The sequence below is a fragment of the Lepidochelys kempii genome, chromosome 24 (assembly GCF_965140285.1).
Source record: "Lepidochelys kempii isolate rLepKem1 chromosome 24, rLepKem1.hap1, whole genome shotgun sequence".
NCBI lineage: Eukaryota > Metazoa > Chordata > Testudines > Cheloniidae > Lepidochelys > Lepidochelys kempii.
In genome coordinates, this window is record NC_136403.1 from 10,348,603 (window position 1) to 10,370,662 (window position 22,060).

Genomic DNA, 22,060 nt, shown 5'->3' on the forward strand with positions numbered 1-22,060 from the left:
TTGCCTTTTGTCTTTGTTGGATCTGGAAATACTGGGGTCCTTGCCCCAGTGCCCATTTCCATTTTGGTCAGTCGTGGGCTTGGGTTTCCCATGAGTTTATGTCAGTATTGCACTGGAAGTTACAGTCCCAGGATTAAAGTTCCCCCAAGCCAATAGCTTAGCAGGTGGGTGCAGTTGTGACATCTCTGTTTCATAGCCAATGGTACACAGGAGAGGGACGTGCCAGGATCAAGTCCAGCTGCCTTTGGGTGCCCAACCCGATGGATTGGTGCCCTTTTTGCAGCTGGGTGAGCTAGCGGTGGCCTTTCATTGTGAGACTGAGCAAGTGCCAAACCCACAACTTTCAGGATTGTAATCAGGCATCGTGACCACTCAGTCACCACAGTGCCAGCATGCTGAGACATCACGCTGTGTTTGTTTCCATGGCAGTGCTAGCGTCTCCATGCCCTACCCCTGTCTTAGCCATGAGGGTGAATCTGGTTGTCCTTGATGGGAAAAGGACCAAGCTAGGATTCATTCTGTGCTGCTTCCCAGACTCCAGCTCCTCTGGTCTTTTTGCCCTTCTGTCTCTGGCTCCGCTGCACTCTCCCCTTCTTGGACTCTCCCTTGGTTTTCTGCTTCCTGGAATCTGATCCCTGCTGGGCCTTCTTCTTTCTGGGGTTTGTTTTCCAGGGCTCATGTCTTCAGCTCTGCTCTCTGCTGAGCTCTCTGGTACTAAAGAGATCCCTCACCATGGTGACAGCGGAATCATTGAGATTGATCATGACCTCATTGTGTGGATGATCTTCTGAAAGAGCACAGCATTTTCTGGCCACCATGAGGGCTGTGGAACTATCCAAGTGGTTGTTGGCTCAACTCATACAGCTGGGCACATGCTGTATGTTTGCGCTGGCAGCTGTGGGGAGTCTTGAAATGATTCCTTTGTTGGCGGGCCTCAGGCTCCACCTCAACAAGTCAAATCTCGTTCCCTCTTAGTCAGTGCAGTTCATGGGGGCAGTTCTCGATTCAAAGGCAGAGAAAGCCATCCAGCCTTCTACAGCCAGGCCCTCAGACACCACAGGACATGCTCTGAGAGAACGTCCGGCATAGACACCTTAACACACTTAAAACCACCTTCACCAAACAAGGACACTCCACCAGCAAAGTCAATCTCATCATGGAATGGACCATCCAGCTACCCTGAGAGAACCTGCTTCAATACAGAAAACTGCCCCAATGACTACACACCCCGGGTTGTCACCTAGCACGCTACACTGAAACGTATATGGCGTATCATCAAACAGTTACAACCTGTCCTTGATGGGGAGCACATCCTGAAAGAAATCATTCCCAACCCCTTCTTCTGCCTTTAAACAATTCCCAACTTTGCCAAGCTCATCATCAGAAGCAAACTCTCCACAGACCAGGACCCCCCAACTCAAAGCAGCACCAGCCCCTGCCCAAACAACAGATGCAAAACCTGTAGCCAGATTTCCACTACTACGATGATCAACACCTCCTGTTTGACTGCTCACCCACCTGCTGTGAGGTGTAGTTGAATTCATCGCACAGATTATGAACAATTTTCTCTGGACACAAATACATTGATTCAGAATCACAGTCTATGTACATATCTCATGATAATTATTGAATTTAGAACATTACATGCTTTCATAAAAGACCTTATGTGATGCTGTATGGAATATGTGAGACACTTTATATTATTATTAATACCAATATTATTAAATTGCAATGAATCATGCCAGATATGCTGTGTAAGATGTCAGTGGAAATGTGCGATTTGCCAAGTATGATAGGCTTGTTTATATGTTTGTATCACCTTTGCATTGTGAGTTATAGATATACTGGGTATATCTGTATTTCAAAACTTGTGCTGTGTTTCTGGGTGACACCCCCAGACAGATTGGCATCATCACTGCCTAGCCTGTTCAATGGCCTGTCAAGGGTCATCAGCTGTACAAAGAACCCATTGAAAGAAGCAGGGCCTACACCTTAGAGTCAGCAGGACTTGTAGGGGCATGCCTATGCACAGGGGACTCCAAGGTTTTTCCATGTCATGTGCTATGAGTTGTTGTTTGGGACAAAGGAAGTACAAGCTGCGTGGCAACGGATATAAAAAGGCAACTGCATCATCTCCATTTTGTCTTCAATCCTGCTTCTCACCTCTGGACTCACTTCTCTGCAAAATGAAGCTCCTAACAAAGGACTGAATGACCCATCCAAGTTTTGGATGATTCCAGAGGTGTCAAGGATTCAAGCCATCAAACTCACCAATACTGCTAAGAACCTGATATATGGACTTTGAAGTCTCTGTATGTATGTGACTGCTTTACTATTGAACAACACTCTTCCTGTTCTTTCTTTTTTCTTTATAATAAACCTTTAGTTCTAGGTACTAAAGGATTGGCTGGCAGTGTGGTATTTTGGGTAAGATCCAAACTAACATTGACCTGGTAATGTGACTGGCCCTGTAGGTCAGAAGAACATTTTCTATAGTGAGCAGAGGTTTGAAATAACTTCTCACTGTGCTGGACCCATGTGCTGATAGGAAGCCAGACAAGTGGAATGCAATAAAGGGGGCCTGCGTGATTTCTTTTTCAGCTTCTTGATAACCAGTGGCGGGGATCAGGAGCACAGTTTGTGATGGTTGGTGAATATAACTGCAGTGTTACCCACCAGTTTTGGGAGAATCAGCTCTCCTTTTTGCAGCCTGCCCTGACCTTGGCATTTTCAGTGAGGGCTACCCTAGGCACCCCGGGTCACATCTTCCTTGGTATGTTTTTATAGTCTAGTAACAGTGTATACAATCAGAGGAATTTAACTACTTATTTTGGGAGTTTAAACCTTCTTTTCTCTTCTTGGAGTGTCTGGACTCTGATTGCCTCAGGGGAATCTTCAGGGAATTTAGTGGTCACAATCAAAGAAGCTTCTACTGAGCACCTGTGAAGTGCAGTTTTCCCAAAGGCTTATACTCTGGCCGACTTTGGGCTGATTTTCACCAGGCTGGCAAAAGGCACATCCCTGACCCAAAGACCATCCCAGCTCCACTACATGGCGGGCTAGAGCAGTTCAGCTAAAATGTTGTTAGAATGGCATCACGTGGGGAAAACAATGTTCTTGGTCTCACAAACCGCTGAACCATTTGGCTGAAAATAGTAATGATAAAAAAAAAAAAATCTGCCATGAGGCAGACAGCTGGCATGGAAAACTCCAGCCCAAAGGGTTGAAGTCTGGCAAAGTTAGATGGAGCTGAGAACAGGGTCTTGTCGTGGGCAGTGTGAGGCAATAATAATTGGGTGCGCAACCAGCCCCACCAATAGCAAGGGGAGGGAGCATAGCCTAGTGGATGGAGCATTGGACTGGGAGACTTTCGGTCTATTCCTGGCTCTGTCAGTGGATTGCTGGATGACCTTGAGAAAGTACGTCTGTGACAGATGCAGAACTACAAAGACAGGGACTATTCAAAGACTTTTGTATCAACTTTATCCGTGTGATCGGTACATGTAGGGGCTGGCTAGTGATTGTATTCCTGGCTCCATGGATGAAATAAAAGTTTTTTCCCAAGGAAACAAAGACATCAGGTGGGTAATTAATACAAATCTCCAACACTGAAACAATGCCAGTAACAAGGCTTGTGAAATTTGGCCCACCTGGGGAATATCATTGACTGGTCTGACCTGGTTCAAGAGGCATAAGAAAAAAAAAGTAATTATACTGTATAAAAGATCAACCTGATCAAAGGAGGGTCCAAGAACTGACTTGAATTGGTGACCAGACAGGACCTGTGGCAGGATCTGAAGTACTTAAAAACCTGACATGGTCACCCTGGGGGCAGTGGTGACCACCAGCTGAGCTAGACCTCGGATATGTCGTTTACTGGGTTCAGAGATGTTTGCTCGGAAATGCTTTTGTTGTGAATAAACGGGACTTTGCTTTCTGAAAGCTGGCTGGTCACTGCCTAACCCAGCCATGGCCCGGCAGAGAACAGGGCCGCAGATGCTGAACTGACCCCACCTCTGCTGAGCTGATCGTTGTGAATTGCAGCCTCAGGCCCCGCTCTGAAGGCAGGGGATGGCAGAATCCAGCCCCAAGAAGAGTGACACTCAGAACCTCTCAGCCCCCTCTGTGTCTCAAGGGGAGTAAATCACGCTGAGACCCCAGCCCACTTCACATTCTTTATTTGCATCACAGATGTCTACAGCTGAGGCCATAATTCTCCTCCCAGGGAGCAGCTTTGGCTGGAGCCAAGTAGCATCCTTCACTGGGTCACGCTAGCCTTTCCAGACTCAGCGGTAGAACAGCAGCACTGCGGATTCAATCATCTCCTTGGATACGCTCCAGTGCTGATGGGTTCCGTAGCCGTTCCAGTCAAAGGCAGGGAAATCGCCGCACTGAATCGGGTTCCCTTCTGGGAAGAACCCTCCTCCACCTATGCAGTGCTGGGGAAAGAACAGGAGTTGCCAGGCAGGAGCAGAGCAGGGGCCCATCCAGCTGCTCTCCTGTCTCCAGGCCAGTGCCAGCTGCTTCAGAGGAAGGTACAAAAATAATCTGCCCACAGAGAAAGTTACCTCCTGACTCCCTGCAGTCAGAGGTCAGCTAATGCCTTGAAGCATGAGGGTTTAAATCCCTTCCTAACTCTTGGGACCAGAGCCTCCATTGCCCTGACTCTTGTGAAGTCATTTACCCTTGTGCAAAGTGGGTTCAAAGTGCTCCCAGATGCCAGCGTTTGCCACTCCCTTTGTACTGGTGTGAACATTTGCACAAGGGGCAGGGCCAGTTTAGACCATTGGGTTTTGTTGTTGTTATTTATTATTTGCATTGCAGTACTGCTTCGGAGTCCTAGTCCTGGGTAGGCTCTCTGGTGCTAGGTGCTGTACAAACACAGAACAAAAACATGGCCCATTCCCCAAGTTGCTCACAATTTATCCCTTACCATTGGAGTTTGGGGGAGACCTGCACTGGGAAGGTTGGCAAGGGCCAGAAAGCCTGATGAAAGAATCCCTGGGGGAGGTTCTCTGGCATGTGCTATGCAGAAAGTCAGACTAGGAGATCCATCATACTGACCCTTGTGGCCTTGTATCTGTGGATCTGTGAAGTCACCAGAGAAGGGGCTGCTGGGGAAGGGGCTGCATTGGTGTGTATCACACCCTAGAACAGAAATCAAGTCTTGAGCTGGGGAGGCAGCATGGCCGAGTAGATACAGCACAAGACTGGGACCCCCCTTAAATAACCTTGTGACCCTCTGCAATTCCCTTTTTGGGTCTGGACCCCCAATTTGAGCAATGCTGGTCTCCCCCGTGAAATCTGCATAGTACAGGGTAAAAGCCCACACAAGATCAGCTTTCACGGGGGAGATCCGATTTCACAGTCCATGACACATTTTTCATGAGCATGAATTTGGTAGGGCCCCAGCTACACCTCCGAGCCCCATGGACCTCTGTGGGTCTGTTGGATCATATTAAAGAAGTTCTGTATTAAAATCACAAATGAGTTTGATTCCCCATTGTTTAAATTCCAGGGTATTACTAATTAAGAGGTCTCTTGGTTTTTGGTACTGTTTCTCTCCCTCTATGTGTGAAACTTGCAAGCTGCTAATTGTGTTAGTACATCCTAAGACAGAGTCTGTTCTCAAAGCAATTCTTTGTAACAACAACCACTCACACAGAGAGAGTCTCAAAGCAATACTCTGTAACAACAGAAACAGCGCCCAGAGACTCGTCGCCCTTTTATTGTATTCATCTCGCTTTGTTAACAATTGTGATTAAAATAGAGATAGAGGATGTATGTGGATGGATGCTTGGTGTGGATAATAACTGAATGATCAGGGAGGTGCCAGCCTAAGAATGCAGTGTCCATCGGCTGAAGAAGGCGTCAAGTGGAAATAACCAGAGGATCCCCGGAGGGCAGACTGGAATCCACCCAACAGCCTCAAGAATGGGAGAACCAAAGAACAAGAAAACATCTGGCAGCACGGAGCCGTCAGGAATGTGACATCTGCTGATTGATTCAGCAACAGCATGATGAAGCAATTCCCATAGACTGGCATAGGAAGAAATGCCTATAAAAATGGACTCTAGAAAGTGAGAACTTTGGGGTCTGATTCTGCAAACCAACTTCCAGGAGCATCAGATGTGCATCTGACAAGGCCCTGCTCCCTCCTCATGTCCAGGCCACTTGGCCAGTGGCTTGGCATGAGCAACTCTAAGGCTGGTAACTATGATAACAACCTTACAGAACCTATGTGTGTGTGTGTCTGTGTGTATGTATGAATGAATGTGTGAATAAATATGAGATTGAATGGAATGTTATAGCTATAACTAATTGCTTACTATGACTCTTACTGTATTCACAATAAATGTGGTATTTTGCCTTTTCCCCTTTAATAAGATCCTGCTGGTTTTTAATTTATTGGTATAACAGGTCAGGAGCAGACGGTGAGTGGGTTTGATTCACTCTTGGCTACCCATGGCAGATGCTTTGGCTGCAGGCCTCCTGCTGGCAGAAATTACACCTGGGAAGACTTCCCAGTGGTGCAAAGTGCCCACAGCAGCTTCTGACATCAGAGCTCCTGTGAGCTGTTCCCTCCCAGCAAGTCTCCCCAGAGGAGAGATTTATCATCCACCCCCTTGGCCTGTCCTGGGGGATGATTGCCTCCACGGGTACAGCTGTCCCTGCTGGCACAGGGGGCACAAACTGGACCTACCCTGCGCCAGTGCCGAGCTAAAAGCAGTTCTTTTGCAGCCGGCCAGCTCTGGCAGTGACCCTCGGCAGCCCCAAGGCTGATCTTGCTCCCCAGCTAACCCCCACGCTGGCCAGATACTCACATGCTCGGTGTTACAGCCGGTGACTTTCACCCCAGCACACAGAGCCATGGCCGCCTTCTCAGTGTTAAACACGCGGAACTGGATGTAGCCGGGGATGAATTCAGCTGGTGACAGAAAAGGGCAGGTCAGGACCATTGTTTGCTATGGAGAGGCAGAGAGAAGGAACAGTGCGCCGATCTCAGTCAGCCCCCTTCTGTAAGTCCCTGTGTGTGAACTGGGAATGCCCGGGGACTACGGATCAGGAACTCCAGACCCAGAGATGATCGGGAATTACCAATCTCAGCTGGGCTGGTCACAGCTCTGTCACTTGCAGGTCATCTTTACCTTCCTAAGAGCTGTTTTGTGTGCAGTTGCCATGTAGCAAGTTAAAGTGGGGAACACACACCATGCTCTCTCCTGGGGATTTTCCATTTGCTCTCTCTTGTTTCATTGTTTTCCCTTTCTCTAAATCGGTGATACTCCGACTGCAGCTTGCCAGCTTAATTATTAACCCGTCTGAGTCATTAACCAGTCAGGAGGCTTTTACTGTGTTATTAACCAGTTAAGTTGTCAATTGGCACTACGTTATTAACTTCTTTGCTGTGAGAATAATATATAAATATTTTGCCTTTCATACTGTTGAAATATGACTAGTAGTATAATAAAGGAAACAATGAATTCACACCCCTGGGCTCTTTTGGGTAATGTTGATCACCAATTTGACTCCTGAATCTGTGAGGTCTGAGTATCACTTCTCTAAAACGATCCTCCAGACTGGAACAACAGGCCCAGGGATTAAATTCAGAGGGAGCTGTCCAGGGCAGAGCCCTGGTAATTATTTTCAACCCCCCTGGAGCTTTTATAGCATGTTGTGGGCGGGGAGATGTGGTGGGGGAGGCTCCGGGAAATACTCCTCGGGGAATTCTGTGGCACTGTGCAATGCAGAATTTTGCAGAAATTAATGTTTTTTGAGCAAAAATTCCTTTCCCCCACAGAAATGGGCTGCAGTGCTGCTGGCCACCAGTAGGGGCTGCTGGATCCAGCCTAGCCCAGCTCGCCCACAAAAGACACTGCCAGGGCAGGGGGAGAGAGCTAGAGGGTTCCCAGCAGCTAAGGGAAGGAGACAGCACCCAGGAAACTCTGTGCAAGCCCTGCCTGGGACCCAGCATTAGCTTGTGTCTCCCTTTGGATCCCTGGGCTCTGAGGAGGAGGGGGCGGGGGCGGGTGCCTGGGCTGGGGGGGCCCTGCAGCTGGGCTCTGAGTGGTAGGGGGTTCAGGTATACTGGCTGGGGGGGCCTGCGGCTATGCTCTGGGAGGAAGGGGGTTTGACTGTCTGTCCCCCCGGTTGGGCTCTGGGGGACAGGAGGTAGAGAAGCAGGATCTGGGTTGTCATAGGGGTTTCTTTGAGTCTCTACTCGTGGGGGAAATGTTCGTGTTTCTGTATTGTTACAGACATACTTGCTGACAGGTTTTTTGAAATAAATTGCCAAAATAATTGAAACGGGCGTGATAAGTAAAATTTGCAGAATTTTAAAATATTGTGTGCGGAATTTTTAATTTTTTGCACAGAATTCCTCCAGGAGTGAGAATTTAAGCCCAGGGCAGGGCTGTGTGGCGGGAGAGGCAGAACCCGCACGCTCACTGCCAGACTTACTTCGGCCGTTTGGAGAGTAATAGTTGGCAGTTTTCTGGGCATCGCCATAGTCGTAGATGACGGGCACGACGGGGCCATTGTTGGTCTTGCAGACACCAGCGCCGTATTTCACTGGGTATTTCTGGAAGACACAAACGCAGTGACAGTGTTTCCCCCAGGAATTGAAATTAGGGGTGTGTGTTTCAAATGTACGGGGGGGAGGGGAGTCAGGGCCGATGAGGGGTGAGACCATGAGGGTGAAGGTGGGCTGTGTGGCACCATAGTAAAAACTGTTTCATGACCATTTTATTAGATTTTAAAATCATCACACAAATTAAAGTTGGCTATTCAAGCCTTCTATGAAGCACTACGTCTACATCCTTCTTGATTTCTTGTTATAATTTTGCACAAGTCTGTTAATGAACTTCTTGAATGCAATGCATTCATCTTTGGTGGCTTCTCGTGTGTATGGTACTTCCATTCCTTCAATTGATATGCTCATTACTTCATTCACATGATCAGGCAGAAGGCGAGTTCTTTCAAAACACAAAATTCTATTCAATGATGAAAGAGAACGCTCAACTGTAGCTGTTGTGACTGGGCGTAGCAAGAGATGAATTCCTACTTCTTTCAGCCCAGGAAACATAACATAAAGATCGGGTCAAGCCACTAGTGATGATAAAAAAGAAGTTGAAGTCAAATCTTCATTCATTTCTCGTATGATATTCTACTCTTTGTTCAAATTCTCTGTTCTGTCGTGAGCACATGGCAGCCCCATTGCTGGTCGTGCCTCACTCCACTCAACTGTCCATGTTTTATAGGACAGGGATCTGTAAAAGCTCCAAAGAGGTTGAGTAGAATCTAGAAGTTGCTGTTGTAGATTTAAGAATCAAGTCTGTGTACTTTTTCAGTTGTCTTAACAAACACTTCTTGTCCTCTTCACTTAAGGATTCAATATAAATGCCTTCATTAGTCAACTTCTGAACTGAAGTCTTTGCTTCTTCCAGTAGTTTTTCAATGGATAGCTCTCTGATTGATCCAAATGTAGCTTCTATTGCTGGACAAAGATCTACTACTGTTGTAGCAAATGCCTGGATGGCATTGTTTAATGACCCAAGAGGTTTCAACAGTAGACTTACAAGAGAGAGAATGGCAATAGTCTTCTCTGAACGTAGAAGCAAAAGTAATCCACCAACCTCACTACTTAGATCCATCCCATAGAATATCAGGGTTGGAAGGGACCTCAGGAGGTCCATCTAGTTCAACCCCCTGCTCAAAGCAGGATCAATCCCCAATTTTTTTCCCAGATCCCTAAATGGCCCCCTCAAGGACTGAATTCACAACTCTGGGCTTAGCAGGCCACTGCTCAAACCACTGAGCTATTGCTTCCCCAATCTTGGTAGATACTTTCCAAAGCCAGTAATAATGGCTGGAGTAATTTTAAGACAACAGCCAAGGATCGCTCATGAGAAAGCCAGAGGGTTTTCCCAGGTTAGACTAATTTGAACTTCAGTCCCAGTGTATCTTCTATATTTTCCAAGATATTCAGTCTTTTTGGACTCTTGCTGAAAAAAGAATATAATAAAGACATTAAATGTATAGGTTTTTTTTAATGTCTTTTGAAGGGTCTGCAGCTCGTATTAGCGCTACTTGGAGTAGATGGCCTCTGCAGTGTGGACAGCAGGGACTAGGGTTACACCTTTCTCTGAGCAAAGCTTGTGCTCCACCATGTCTTCCAGAGAAGTTTGCAGCTCCATCAAATGCACAAGTAGCCATCTGTTTGGGGTCCAATTGACAAGCATTTAACTCTTCTAAGATGTGGGTTGTCCCAGATGTACCCAATCTGTCTTCTATAACTTGAACATCTAAAAATGCATCTACTGGCCTATGACTGACATCAAGATAATGTACACAATGACTTAATACTTTATGACCATTTGCACTGGTGCATTCATCAGCCATGTATGCAAATTTTTTGAATGTGGTGAGAGAGTTCTTCACTTTTTCAGCTGTTGAGTCTTTCACTGTTGTACCACAGGCATCTAGCCCGTCTGTTGAGTTTCTTGCAGAAAAATAGTGAGCGTTTGCTGATCTTGTTCGGAACCAGTGTTCAACTTCAGGATGAACAAGTGACCATGCACTTAACATTGGCCTCCAGTTTGCAGTGTGTGGTATCTCTTGCCTAAATAGAAAGTAGGATGCCACAGCCATGTTTGTTCGCATGAACTGTGTTGTGTCTCCAGCATTCTTAACAGCCTCATTAACACTCACCAGTTGGTCAGTGGAGACTCAGAGTTCAGAGGTGCTTTCACATGAGTTCACCTCCCAGGTGGGGGGCAAGAAGGCACCTTGCTCGTTCCTCCAGCTGCTCACTGTTCGCTCTGGCCATGGCCACTGTTGTTCGTTGTGCCACTGTTCGCTCCATCACTCTGTTGCCAATGGCCCTGCACCGTCACCTTCTGCTGCCACCTGCCACTGTGACCTCTGCGAGTTGGTCTCTTGAGGTTCCACCCAGCTCTCAGTGATTTCAGCTGAGCTCTCAGTGGGGGAACCTCTCTGCTAGAGCAGACTGGGCCGTCTCTTCCACAGAAACACTGTCCCACAGCAGGTCTAAGCACTTAGACCTGATTCTCAGTGATTTCAGCTGTAGTGATCACTTAACAGAACAAAAGACTCTCTATGGAGCCTAATCAGCTCTGTCTTTAAACGGTGGAGAGGGGAAGATCAAACAGTACTTGTGACTCAGGCAGACCATCAAGCAAAACACCTGTCCCCACCCTCTCTCTTGATGCCCTCAATCGGCAGAGGCTAAGTACAGTTCTAATGCCCTTTACTCAGACAATAAGAATAACAACATTTCTTTACCCCCTGCATTCAAGTGATTTGTAACCCAACCCCAGCCAAAATCTATCACTTGGGCAACACAGCTCTATTTGCTGGATACCTAGGTAGGTTAAGTGTGAATGTAAATACAAGCTGGTCCGGAAGCCTTTCTGCCCAGCTCATCAGTAGCTGTCAGGGAGAGCTCATTTAGACTTTTGTTTACAAATCATAATTTGAAACTATTAGGTTGGCCAACATCACCAAAATGAATGCACTGACATGGCCATAAAAACAACAGCTGTATAAGGAAGCTAGTCTGTGTTCATACATTTCAAATCTATTATACTTTTTCAGATACACGTATTTTATCATACACTGTATATGCTTTTAAAATGTGTATTAATGTTTCAATTTCAATTCACATTTCCAAACAATCACTAAATTGGTAACACTGCATGTAACTAGTTCACAAAACTGGGGGCAGGAGGCGTGTTGGGGAAATTCAGGAGGGGTAAACACCCCCACAGCGGGGGTGTAGGGAAATCCCTGCACAGCGAGCATCCAGTGTTAGTTTCCATCCCTGTGTCAGGGCAGCTCCAGCACAAACAAGGCAGCCTTGACTAACACATGCTCGCTGGGTGATTTGTTCTGTCACGGCTGCTGCTGCTCACACGGACCAGCCCTGGGGCACAGCAGTGATCCCAGCAGTGGGCAGGGAATTCTGGCATGTCAAGGTGCCATTTGGGGTGGATTTATCGCAGCCTGTTTGGGGCAGGGACTGTTGTTCTGTTCTGGGTCCGTGCAGCCCCTCGCACAGTGGGGCCCTGGTCTCTCGGGAGTCTGCTAGGGGCTGGCACAATGTGGGCAGTAAGTGATAATAGGTGAGAATCACCATCTGTCAAGCCCCATTGCCCACCAGCCTGGCACTGAGGAAATACCCCTGCTAGGATGCCTGAACCCCAAAGGGCTCAAAGTTGGGTCGAGGGCTTGGTCTAGCACCAGAGCACCTGTGTTCACTGGCCCCCCATCTCCAGGGTGTGAGGTGAGGTCAGTCTCCGTGGACCGTTCAGCCTTTCTGCTGTGTCTGTCAGCACGTCAGTGCCAAGGGGGCGGCGGGTTTGAGACGTGAACACCAGCAGTTGTCTGAGACCAGCCAGCTCATCTCATACCAAGGTCACAGTCAGATTCCAAAGGCCTGTGCCGAGGAGAAGGCTCCTTGTCCCATTATCAGCCCCTAGTCCCCCAGCATGGAGCGCTTATAGAGTGTTGAGGGTTTGCCCACCCCAGCTCCTCCATCTACACTGGGGCCAGCAGAGCCACCCAGCCCCTCCTGCACATGCCCCTCCAAAGCCCCCAGCCCAGAACCATCACCTGGTAGAGTTTGAAGAGGTTTCCCCCCTCTGAGGACAGGAAGCCAGTCTCAGTGTGGTACCTCAGGATGGACCTGTTCTTCCATTCTTTCAGGGGTGTCTTGTTGGTTACATGCCACACGGACAGGTCCTGGGATTGCAGATCGTAATAACCGGGGTTCTGAAAAGTGAGGACCCAGTTGAAACCTCTCAACCCTGGTACTTATCCAGACCCCCCATGACCGGGGCACATCACCAGCTGTGGTATATTTATTGTGACACCCGTCCTGTGAGGCAAAGAAGCATCTTCCCCCATTGTACGGGGGAGAACTGAGGCACAGAGACGAGGTGACTTGCCCTAGGTCACACAGGGGGCCTGTGGCAGGGCAGGGAATGGAGCCCAGGGCTACCAAGCCTTATGCTAGTGCCTTGACCACTGGGCCATCCCTCCATATAACCCCCATGCCGGTGTCCCCCACCTCCCCATGTGCATTCAACCACTAACACACCCTCTCTCCCCAGCAGGGAGCTATTGGCCATGGAGAAGGGGATCCCACCTTATAGTCATCACTGGTGGAGCCCACCGCAGAGCCGAAGGTGTTGTAATTGGCCCAGTTGCCCTCTCCCTCTGGGTAGTTGCTGTTGCTCCCCTGCTGGCTGGACCAGCGATCGCCTGCGGTGCACTTGCCATAGGCGTTGTTCTCGTGCACGCTGGCCACCAGGGTCCAGCCGCCCCCCTTGGTGGTCATGTCGCAGAAGGTCTGGTAGGTCTCGCCATTCTCGGTGCGCAGGGTGTAAATCCCATCTGCAGGGAGCGGGGTGGGAAGGGGGAGCACCGAGCTGGTCAGCCAGGGCCGGGGAAAGGCCCCCTCGGAGCCAGCCATTAAATGGGAAACACGCCCAGGTGAGGAGCTTCTAGTGCGCTGCAGCAGGACGCAAACCCATAGTCACTGGAACAGGACGTGCCCCTGCACCCGGGAGCAGAGCGGCCCGATTCCCAGGGATGCTAAAGCCCCCTTGGCAGCGGGAAGTGAATGCAAATTAAAGGAACTCCAAAAGGACAGGGTGATGGGGCCTGAGCCTTTCCACACACGAGCTGAAGCACTTTCATGATCCCGGTGTAGTTACAGTGCTACAACTCCTTAGTGTGGACACAATTTATACTGGCTTAAAGGGGGTTTATACTGGGCTAGGGGAAGGGAAATAGACTATCCATGTCTAAGGCATCTTTCTCCCAGTATAACTGTGTTCACACTGGGCCAGGATTGGTATCAATATATCAGGAAAAACCATCCCCCGGCCTGACACAGTGACACCGGGACAGATGCCATGCGCAGACCAGGCCTAAGTGTAACTGAGAATCAGGCCCAGGGGCAATTTGTACTAAGGAAAGGACCCAGGCCTCACTCAGAGCCCCCTGCCCCTCCTGCTGTCCATGTCCCCACGCTATGTCCCTCCTTTGGGCCTGAGCCTGCCATGACTCGATCTGGGGGCTGCACGATGGGTGGAACTGAGCCAGGCAAAGAGTCTGCCTCCCACTGGCTACGCCCGGACTGTCAAAGGGGCTGAGCACCTGCCCTGGCCTGGATGTCACCTGGTGCTGGAGGGGCTCAGCTCCAAAAGCAGCCTCTGTCCTCCCTGTCTGAGTCCTGCACGCCCTTCCTCCAGCTGAGACTCACACCACGGTCCATGGGGGAAGGGGAGGGGAGATTTTCAGAGGCACACACTGGGCAATGGGAGTTGGGTGCCTCTGTGCCACTTGTGCCTCTGAAATTCTCTGCCAGGGGAGACCAGCTGGACCCTGATAAGGCAGCAGGAGCCCTGAAAAGCTTTTCTCTGCCGGCAGCTGCTGTGCGTGGCAGGGGCCTAAGCAGCAGGGCGCTGGCAGACAGCTGAGGTCTCGTGTCACTCGTTTGCATTGTAAAAATCACCAGCGGGGCAAAGACAGCCTGGCACCTGCCCCAGCAGGAACAGGAACACTGGCCGGATCCATTTCAAAGGCTTATTGGGCTATAAATTGAAGTTTCCTTCACCTGAGGAGACAAGGAAAAGCAGAACCTGGGACTCATGAGGATCCTGACTAAGAAGTAGCCAACCACTGCTGGGAAAGGAAGTTTGGTCGGGAAACACCTGGAACAAACCTTGTGAAGTTACGTCTTTGCCGTTAGAAAGTGTAGTTTTACTTTTGTTTGTTGGGAGCCCTTTCTGTCTGGAGCCCGTCTACGGGAATTCATTTAAAACCTCTCTCGCTTTACTCCAGTCAACTGGTTTGACTGTTTATCTAACCCAACCCCGTGCTTTGACTGAACTGAGGTGCTTGTTAGCTCCAGTCAAGATAGTTCCTGTCCTGTGCAGTGCTAGGGGCCGTGCACTGTGGAGAGACGTCTCCACAGAGCTCAGGGGCCGGAGTTTACTGAGTTACTGGCTAGGCGAGGTTTAGGCTGGGAGAGCCCTGAGAAGTTTGCTGGCAAGGCAGACAGGCTGGAGCAGAAGGGAGCTGTCAGCTGCAAATGGGGCTGGCAGAGCTTGCCGAGTGTCTCACAGCCAGCCCTGGTAATGCGGTTCCCCACTTTGCCCACAGGCAGACAGGTGCTCCTGCTCCCAGCACAGAGCTGCGCGGGTGCATCTGAACTGACTGGACCCAGCTGTGGCCTTTACACTGGGTCTGGAGAAGGCACCCAACAGAGGCAAAGCAGCTTCTGCAGGTCTGGGGATGTCGCCTCCGCACTCACCTCCAGCCTCGTCCCACGTGGCTTTAATTTCCTTGCAGCTGCAGGGCAGGCTCTGGTAGCTCTGGCCACTCTGGGAGCAGGACGTGTCTTTCCAGTTGTCCAGCAGGTCACGGATGGCATGTTTCAGTTCAGCAGCACCCACGCTCTTGGCTGCACAGGGGGTGACTTGGGGTTAGTTAGGAGTTTTCTCTATTATTATGTATGGGGCCAGAATGGCTTCAGAGTGAAACGTTTTATACTTAGATTGTCAGCCATTAGGGGCTGTTCTGGGTTTGTACAGCGCCTGGCACCACAGGGGCCTGGTCCAGGACTGGGGCACGTAGGCATGACCGTAACACAGAGTAATAAAAGTAATACCTTTTATGTGCCCTCCTCTGCAAACCTGGGCTCCAGGATATGGACAGAAGAAATTCACTGGAGCAGGTTCCTTGTGAGCTAGGGGTGGACGGAGGCTGCCTGCCAGTTAGGGTTGTTATTGCCTCAATTGTGTATCAGCAAAGGCTTCCCTGTAGCAACCCCGCCCAGCTCGTCCCCTGCACTTATCACCCGAGAGGCAGGGTCAGAGTTTGGGAGAATTATTTCCCAGAAGAGGAAAACTAAACAGCCACTTACAGCAAGGGGCCACTCTGGTCACTGAGATGAGCAGCAGCAGGAGAGCGAGTTGCTTCATTATTGACTTTGCAGCAGAAAAAACAGAAAATCATCTGGTTAATAGCCAGGCTGGTGCTAGTTAGTGTCACAGAACAGAGGGTGGGGGTGGCTCCTCCCCAAATCTCCTGCTCCCAAGGCTGTGGGCAATGTTGGCTCTCTGCATAACCTGCCCATGGCACTAAAACACCCTGCAGCCCTTGAGTTCAATGGGGTTTTGCCAGAGTGGGGATGGCCTTGCAGTGACATCCTTGGAGCAGTTTTCATCTTCAGAATGCACTGAGGGCTCAGCGATGGCTCAGTGATGGGCTGGTGGGGTGGGAAGCTCAGGGGAGCTGTGCTGGGAGGGGAGCACCGGGGGAGTGCTTCTTGGGGTGCCGGGAGGAATCCAAGTCTCATCATGTGCACAGAGCAAGCCCTGACCCTGCACTCCCTCTGCTAACGGAGCCTCGCATCGCCCCTGTAGGGTGGACAGGTCTCGTTATATCATTTTGCAGATGGGAAAACTGAGGCAGATAGAGCCTGACCTGAAGCCCATTGAAGTCAATGGAATGCCTCAGACTGGCTCCAGTCAGCGCTGGGATCAGGTCCAGAGAAGGGAAGCGAGGAGATCAGAACCCAAGTCCCAGCTCAGGCCTTTTTCTAGGAGTCTCTCCCTTTGCTTTGCAGCAGAACTGGTGCCCGCACATTTCACTCATGCTGTGGAACCTGCATGCCCACAGCCCGGCCGCACCGTCATGAGCCCAGCCAAAGGGCCCTGCCACACAGCTACCCAATGCGAGAGGGCGGCTTGTTAAGGCTCAGATCAGGAGAGCTGGGTTCAATTCCCCTCTCTGTCACTCACTCCTCGGGCAGGTGATGAGCTCTCTCTGGGCTCAGCTCTCCAGCTCTCCAGCTCTCCAGCTCTCCAGCTGTAAAATGGGTGAGAACTGTCCCTACTTCACTGGGTGCTCTGAGGATAAGCCCACTGAGGCTCATGTGTGCTGGGGAGCCAGACGGACCCATGCTGATGCTGTGTAATAATAATGCCCAGTGCTGTTCATGAATGGATCTCAGAACACTTTACAGAGCAGCTCAGTAGCATTATCCTCATTTTACAGATGTAGAGAAACCAACAATGTCTTGGGCTTTTTAAAGCTACTATTTGTCCTGTTGCTATATTGCTACGTGACATCACTGAGGAACATACTAAGGGGAAGGCTCAGGACTCACCTGGTCCCTCGTTCCAGTGTCGCTGAGGGGTCTAACTGCAGATTTCAGCATCAGAAGCTTCTGACCAGAGAGACAGAGCTATTTCTCTGTTGCACCAATCGCAAATCTAATATTTATACAGAGTGGAGCCACCCAATAAAAGCAAACACTACTTACAAATACCAGAACTCTCCAGCCACGTATGCAGAAGCTGGGCAGAGGGTTTCCAGCAAAAACACTAAACAGGGTCAGATCTAGTTCATGTTTTAGGTACCTTGGAATCATAGAATAGAATCATAGAATACCTTAATGTACAAATACCAATGTATTGCCCTTCAAAACAGCCTCCTCCAGTCCAGCCAGGAAACTCCGGGTTGATGCACTAGTACGTGACAGGCCTGACATTACCGCATTATTACTGATTATTTGCATACTGTGGCTGAGTGTTGATTCAGGTGGTGGAGTTGAATGCTCCTGATGAAGCCAAGAAGGAAGTTGGAGCTCTGTAGATCCTCCACGGCTATAATAACAAGGCAGGTGAAAGCAGTAACTTTGCTATTTAGGTTTCATTTAAACAGTGTCTCTGCCCTTTGTCATAGCTCTGGAACAGTCCCTGTAAGGACTCCTTCAGTGCACCAGACCCACTTTAGGGACACACTCTCACTAGGGGAAGCCACCGAACCTTGGAGCATCCCTGTGTCACACTGTGAGCTCCGTTCCGCGAGTCCGCCTGAGTTGAACACCTGAGAGAGACTTGAACACCCAAAGGGAGCACTGCACCCCCATCTTCAGCATGTGCAGTGGACTCTCAGCCAGCATGGTGAAAGCAGCAGGGTTTATTAGCTGTCTGGAACATAGCATGGCAAGTCCTTGGTTAGCCAGAGAACAGAGAGTTACAGCCTGGTCCATCTGGGTCAGCCCAAAGCACAGAGCCCTCGGACCCCACTTCAGTCCCAGTGCAGGAGCATCTCTTGACATTCCCATTGGGCGCCTCTTCTATACTTTGTTTTTGTTCCTGGCAGTAGTGCAAGTATCATAGAATCATAGAATCATAGAATCATAGAATATCAGGGTTGGAAGGGACCTCAGGAGGTCATCTAGTCCAACCCCCTGCTCAAAGCAGGACTAATCCCCAATTAAATCATCCCAGCCAGGGCTTTGTCAAGCCTGACCTTAAAAACTTCTAAGGAAGGAGATTCCACCACCTCCCTAGGCAACACATTCCAGTGTTTCACCACCCTCCTAGTGAAAAAGTTTTTCCTAATATCCAACCTAAACCTCCCCCACTGCAACTTGAGACCATTACTCCTTGTCCTGTCCTCTTCTACCACTGAGAATAGTCTAGAACCATCCTCTCTGGAACCACCTCTCAGGTAGTTGAAAGCAGCTATCAAATCCCCCCCTCATTCTTCTCTTCTGCAGACTAAACAATCCCAGTTCCCTCAGCCTCTCCTCATAAGTCATGTGTTCCAGTCCCCTAATCATTTTTGTTGCCCTTCGCTGGACTCTCTCCAATTTATCCACATACTTCTTGTAGTGTGGGGCCCAAAACTGGACACAGTACTCCAGATGAGGCCTCACCAATGTCGAATAGAGGGGGACGATCACATCCCTCGATCCGCTCGCTATGCCCCTACTTATACATCCCAAAATGCCATTGGCCTTCTTGGCAACAAGGGCACACTGCTGACTCATATCCAGCTTCTCGTCCACTGTCACCCCTAGGTCCTTTTCCGCAGAACTGCTGCCTAGCCATTCGGTCCCTAGTCTGTAGCTGTGCATTGGGTTCTTCCATCCTAAGTGCAGGACCCTGCACTTATCCTTATTGAACCTCATCAGATTTCTTTTGGCCCAATCCTCCAATTTGTCTAGGTCCCTCTGTATCCTATCCCTGCCCTCCAGCGTATCTACCACTCCTCCCAGTTTAGTATCATCCGCAAATTTGCTGAGAGTGCAATCCACACCATCCTCCAGATCATTTATGAAGATATTGAACAAAACTGGCCCCAGGACCAACCCCTGGGGCACTCCACTTGACACCGGCTGCCAACTAGACATGGAGCCATTGATCACTACCCGTTGAGCCCGACAATCTAGCCAACTTTCTACCCACCTTATAGTGCATTCATCCAGCCCATACTTCTTTAACTTGCTGACAAGAATACTGTGGGAGACCGTGTCAAAAGCTTTGCTAAAGTCAAGAAACAATACATCCACTGCTTTCCCTTCATCCACAGAACCAGTAATCTCATCATAGAAGGCGATTAGATTAGTCAGGCATGACCTTCCCTTGGTGAATCCATGCTGACTGTTCCTGATCACTTTCCTCTCATGTAAGTGCTTCAGGATTGATTCTTTGAGGACCTGCTCCATGATTTTTCCGGGGACTGAAGTGAGGCTGACTGGCCTGTAGTTCCCAGGATCCTCCTTCTTCCCTTTTTTAAAGATTGGCACTACAAGTAGGGTGGTACTCTCCAGTACAAGATTTACAGTTTGCACCAGTGTCAGTGAGAGGAGAACCAGATCTGATATTTGAGGTTTAAAAAGCAAAGTAACAACTGCAACAGAATCTTTAGAAATTCATTGCTGTATTTTCTATCCAGCTAGGGAATGAAATTCTGACATTTGGTAGGAAGCTCAGGGGATTTCCTGGGGATGTCGGGGTCCTGTCTCCACTTCCCTCCATAGAAGGTGTCTTGATCTTTCTCTCTCCTCCTCTCTGGCTCATTTCTCAGCATCCACCTCGAAGGCTTTGATCAGCACCCTCTGGACATTGGCAGTCACCTCATCCATGAAACTCCTCAGCATCTTGTAAGTGGTAGCAAAAGACAGTGCTCCAGATGCCATGGAGTCCAGCACAGGGACAGAGCGCAGCACCTCCTTGGATAGCTTTGGCACCTTGCCACCTGCCTGAATCAGCAGCTGCACCACCAGGTTTCTGGAGATCTCCTTGGACAGTGGTGCCCTGATAACAGCCTTCATCTGTCCCACCGGCTGCCCCACTTCTGCCGCCAGCTTCTCCAGAGAGTCATCGTCCAGGCTGACCTGGCACAAACCCTGTTTTGCAGGTCACTTTTAATTTCACTTCTAACTCCGTGGTTAGTTAATTAAGGCTCATTAAGAGCTTGCAGACGCTCAGGTGAAATGGACGGTTTAAGTGCAACGTTATGGTTTGAAGGAGAAGAGTCACTAACTGTTTTAGTAACCTTGCAGGGTCCTGGCGAGGACGTCCACATCGCAGGAGATCAGGAGCCCTGGGATGGGCGCGGCGTGGACACCGCATGCCACAGTGGAGACCAGCCACATCTGCTTCAGCATGGCAGCCTTCTTCTTCTCCAGGATGTGCAGGGAGATGTTGGGCAGGGCCATCAGGAAGGCATGCTGCTTGTGGTGGCTCAACTCCCTCTCCAGCGTCTCCCCCAGGAGGTGGAAGTCGTACTTGCTGAAATCAAAGGCTGAGAGGAGGAAGACCTGGGGTGAGCGAATGCCTTGGGCCTGCAGACCCTCCAAGCAGTTCTGCCGGATCTCCTGCAGCACCCCCACCTCACTGTAGCTGGATGGCCGGCGCCTGAGGGAGGAATCCAGGTCCACGTCCACCTTGGAGTGGACAAAGTAGAAGCTCTTGTCCATGGCCTGGATGTGGCAGGCCAGAGCAGCGTGGTTGGTGGTGAAGCGCTGCGAGGCGATGATGAAGAAGATGTCGTAGCGTGAGAAGCCGACCTGTTCCAGGTAGGCGTCGGGATGGAAATTGGGTGTGCCAATCCCTGGCAGGTCCCAGATGGTCAAGTTGGGGTACTGGGGATGCTGGTATGGAGTCGGCTCCCTGGTGGTCTCCACCACACCGGTGCAGGCGGCACCTGCATCCTCATCACCCAGGCCCCGCAGGGCGTTGATGAAGGACGACTTTCCGGAGCCGGTCTCACCCGTGATGCCCACGTCCAGCTGGATGCTCTCCAGCGACTCCAGCATCTCCTGCAGCCTGGAGGCCACTCCGGCGAGGTTCCCCTCCTCAAAGGCAGCTTTCAGGGCCTCCAGCTCCTCCCTCGACAGCTTGATGATGCCCTCACTGCTCTGTGAGGCCATGTCGGCTCCGGCAAGCTGCTGCAGCCCCTGCCTTAAAGAGGGAAAGGCCAGTTCTTGTGTGAGTTCCTGGGAATGCTGAACGCTGAAACCCTTGTCTAGGTCTTTGTCTCTAGGCAGCTCCTCCCAGAGACCCAGCCCCATCCTAGCCTCCATCTTCTCTGGCCCAGCCAATGGCACCCCTCTGACCTCCCAGAAATCCAGCTCCCCCTCAGCTGAGATTCCCACCCAGGCCTCCATCTCCTCCAGCCTGGGCTATCACAGCTCCTCCCTCTTCCTCGCTTCCAGACCTCCACTCAGCAGGGATCCCCCCTCCCAGCCTCCATCTCCTCTGGCTTCCAAGAACATCCAATGCCAGCATGGGCTGGCTTGGGGGAAGGGCGTGGGCTTGAAGCAAGAGCAGAAGTGAAGCCATTTCTGCTGCACCAAATTGTCATGTGAAGTAATGAGCAAGGAGGAACTTTTCACCAAGGCCAGTGCCACAGAATGGGGCAGAGCCATCAAGGAGGAAGTTGGTGACTCCCAGTGGGGCTGAGAGAAGATGGAAACTGAGGCTCGGACTGAGCGAGGATCCCTTACTCTGACAGTTACATTATCAAAGGTGAACGTCCCACCCTGATCTAACCACTAGACCTCACTCCCCTCCCAGAGCCGTACATCGAACCCAAGTGTCCTCACTCCCAGCCACTCAGCTCCCTCACCCACCTGCCCTCCCCAGGGAGCTCTGAGTGCAGAGATGGTTCTGGCGAGGGTTGTTTAATACACCAGCAGGGAACAGGCTTCTTCCCACACCTCAGGGCA

The 22,060-nt window shown here is 50.2% G+C and overlaps 2 protein-coding genes across 2 annotated transcripts; both read right to left on the reverse strand.

The window, feature by feature from the left end:
• Window positions 1-4,167: 4,167 nt before the first annotated feature.
• On the reverse strand, window positions 4,168-17,300 carry LOC140902724 (intelectin-like protein). Its single transcript, XM_073323103.2, has 8 exons — window positions 17,201-17,300; window positions 15,953-16,016; window positions 15,341-15,490; window positions 13,166-13,413; window positions 12,631-12,789; window positions 8,458-8,578; window positions 6,825-6,928; window positions 4,168-4,439 (listed from the first exon to the last, which is right to left on the reverse strand). The coding sequence occupies exons 1-8, from the start codon at window positions 17,249-17,251 to the stop codon at window positions 4,287-4,289; spliced, it is 1,050 nt and encodes a 349-aa protein (XP_073179204.1). The 5' UTR covers window positions 17,252-17,300; the 3' UTR covers window positions 4,168-4,286.
• Window positions 17,301-20,377: 3,077 nt separating this feature from the next.
• Window positions 20,378-21,262, reverse strand: LOC140902711 (interferon-inducible GTPase 5). The gene has a single exon (XM_073323072.2). It carries the CDS (start codon window positions 21,260-21,262, stop codon window positions 20,378-20,380), a length of 885 nt encoding a protein of 294 aa, XP_073179173.1.
• Between the last annotated feature and the right edge of the window lie 798 nt (window positions 21,263-22,060).

Coding starts and splice junctions, on each gene's coding strand:
- LOC140902724 (XM_073323103.2), bottom strand. CDS start 17,251: ATGCTGAAATCTGCAGTTAGACCCCTCAGCGACACTGGAACGAGGGAC. Junction 15,491..15,952: donor GACCAGAGTGGCCCCTTGCT/GTAAGTGGCTGT, acceptor CCCCCTGTGCAG/CCAAGAGCGTGGGTGCTGCT. Junction 13,414..15,340: donor CACGTGGGACGAGGCTGGAG/GTGAGTGCGGAG, acceptor CGCTCCCTGCAG/ATGGGATTTACACCCTGCGC.
- LOC140902711 (XM_073323072.2), bottom strand. CDS start 21,262: ATGGCCTCACAGAGCAGTGAGGGCATCATCAAGCTGTCGAGGGAGGAG.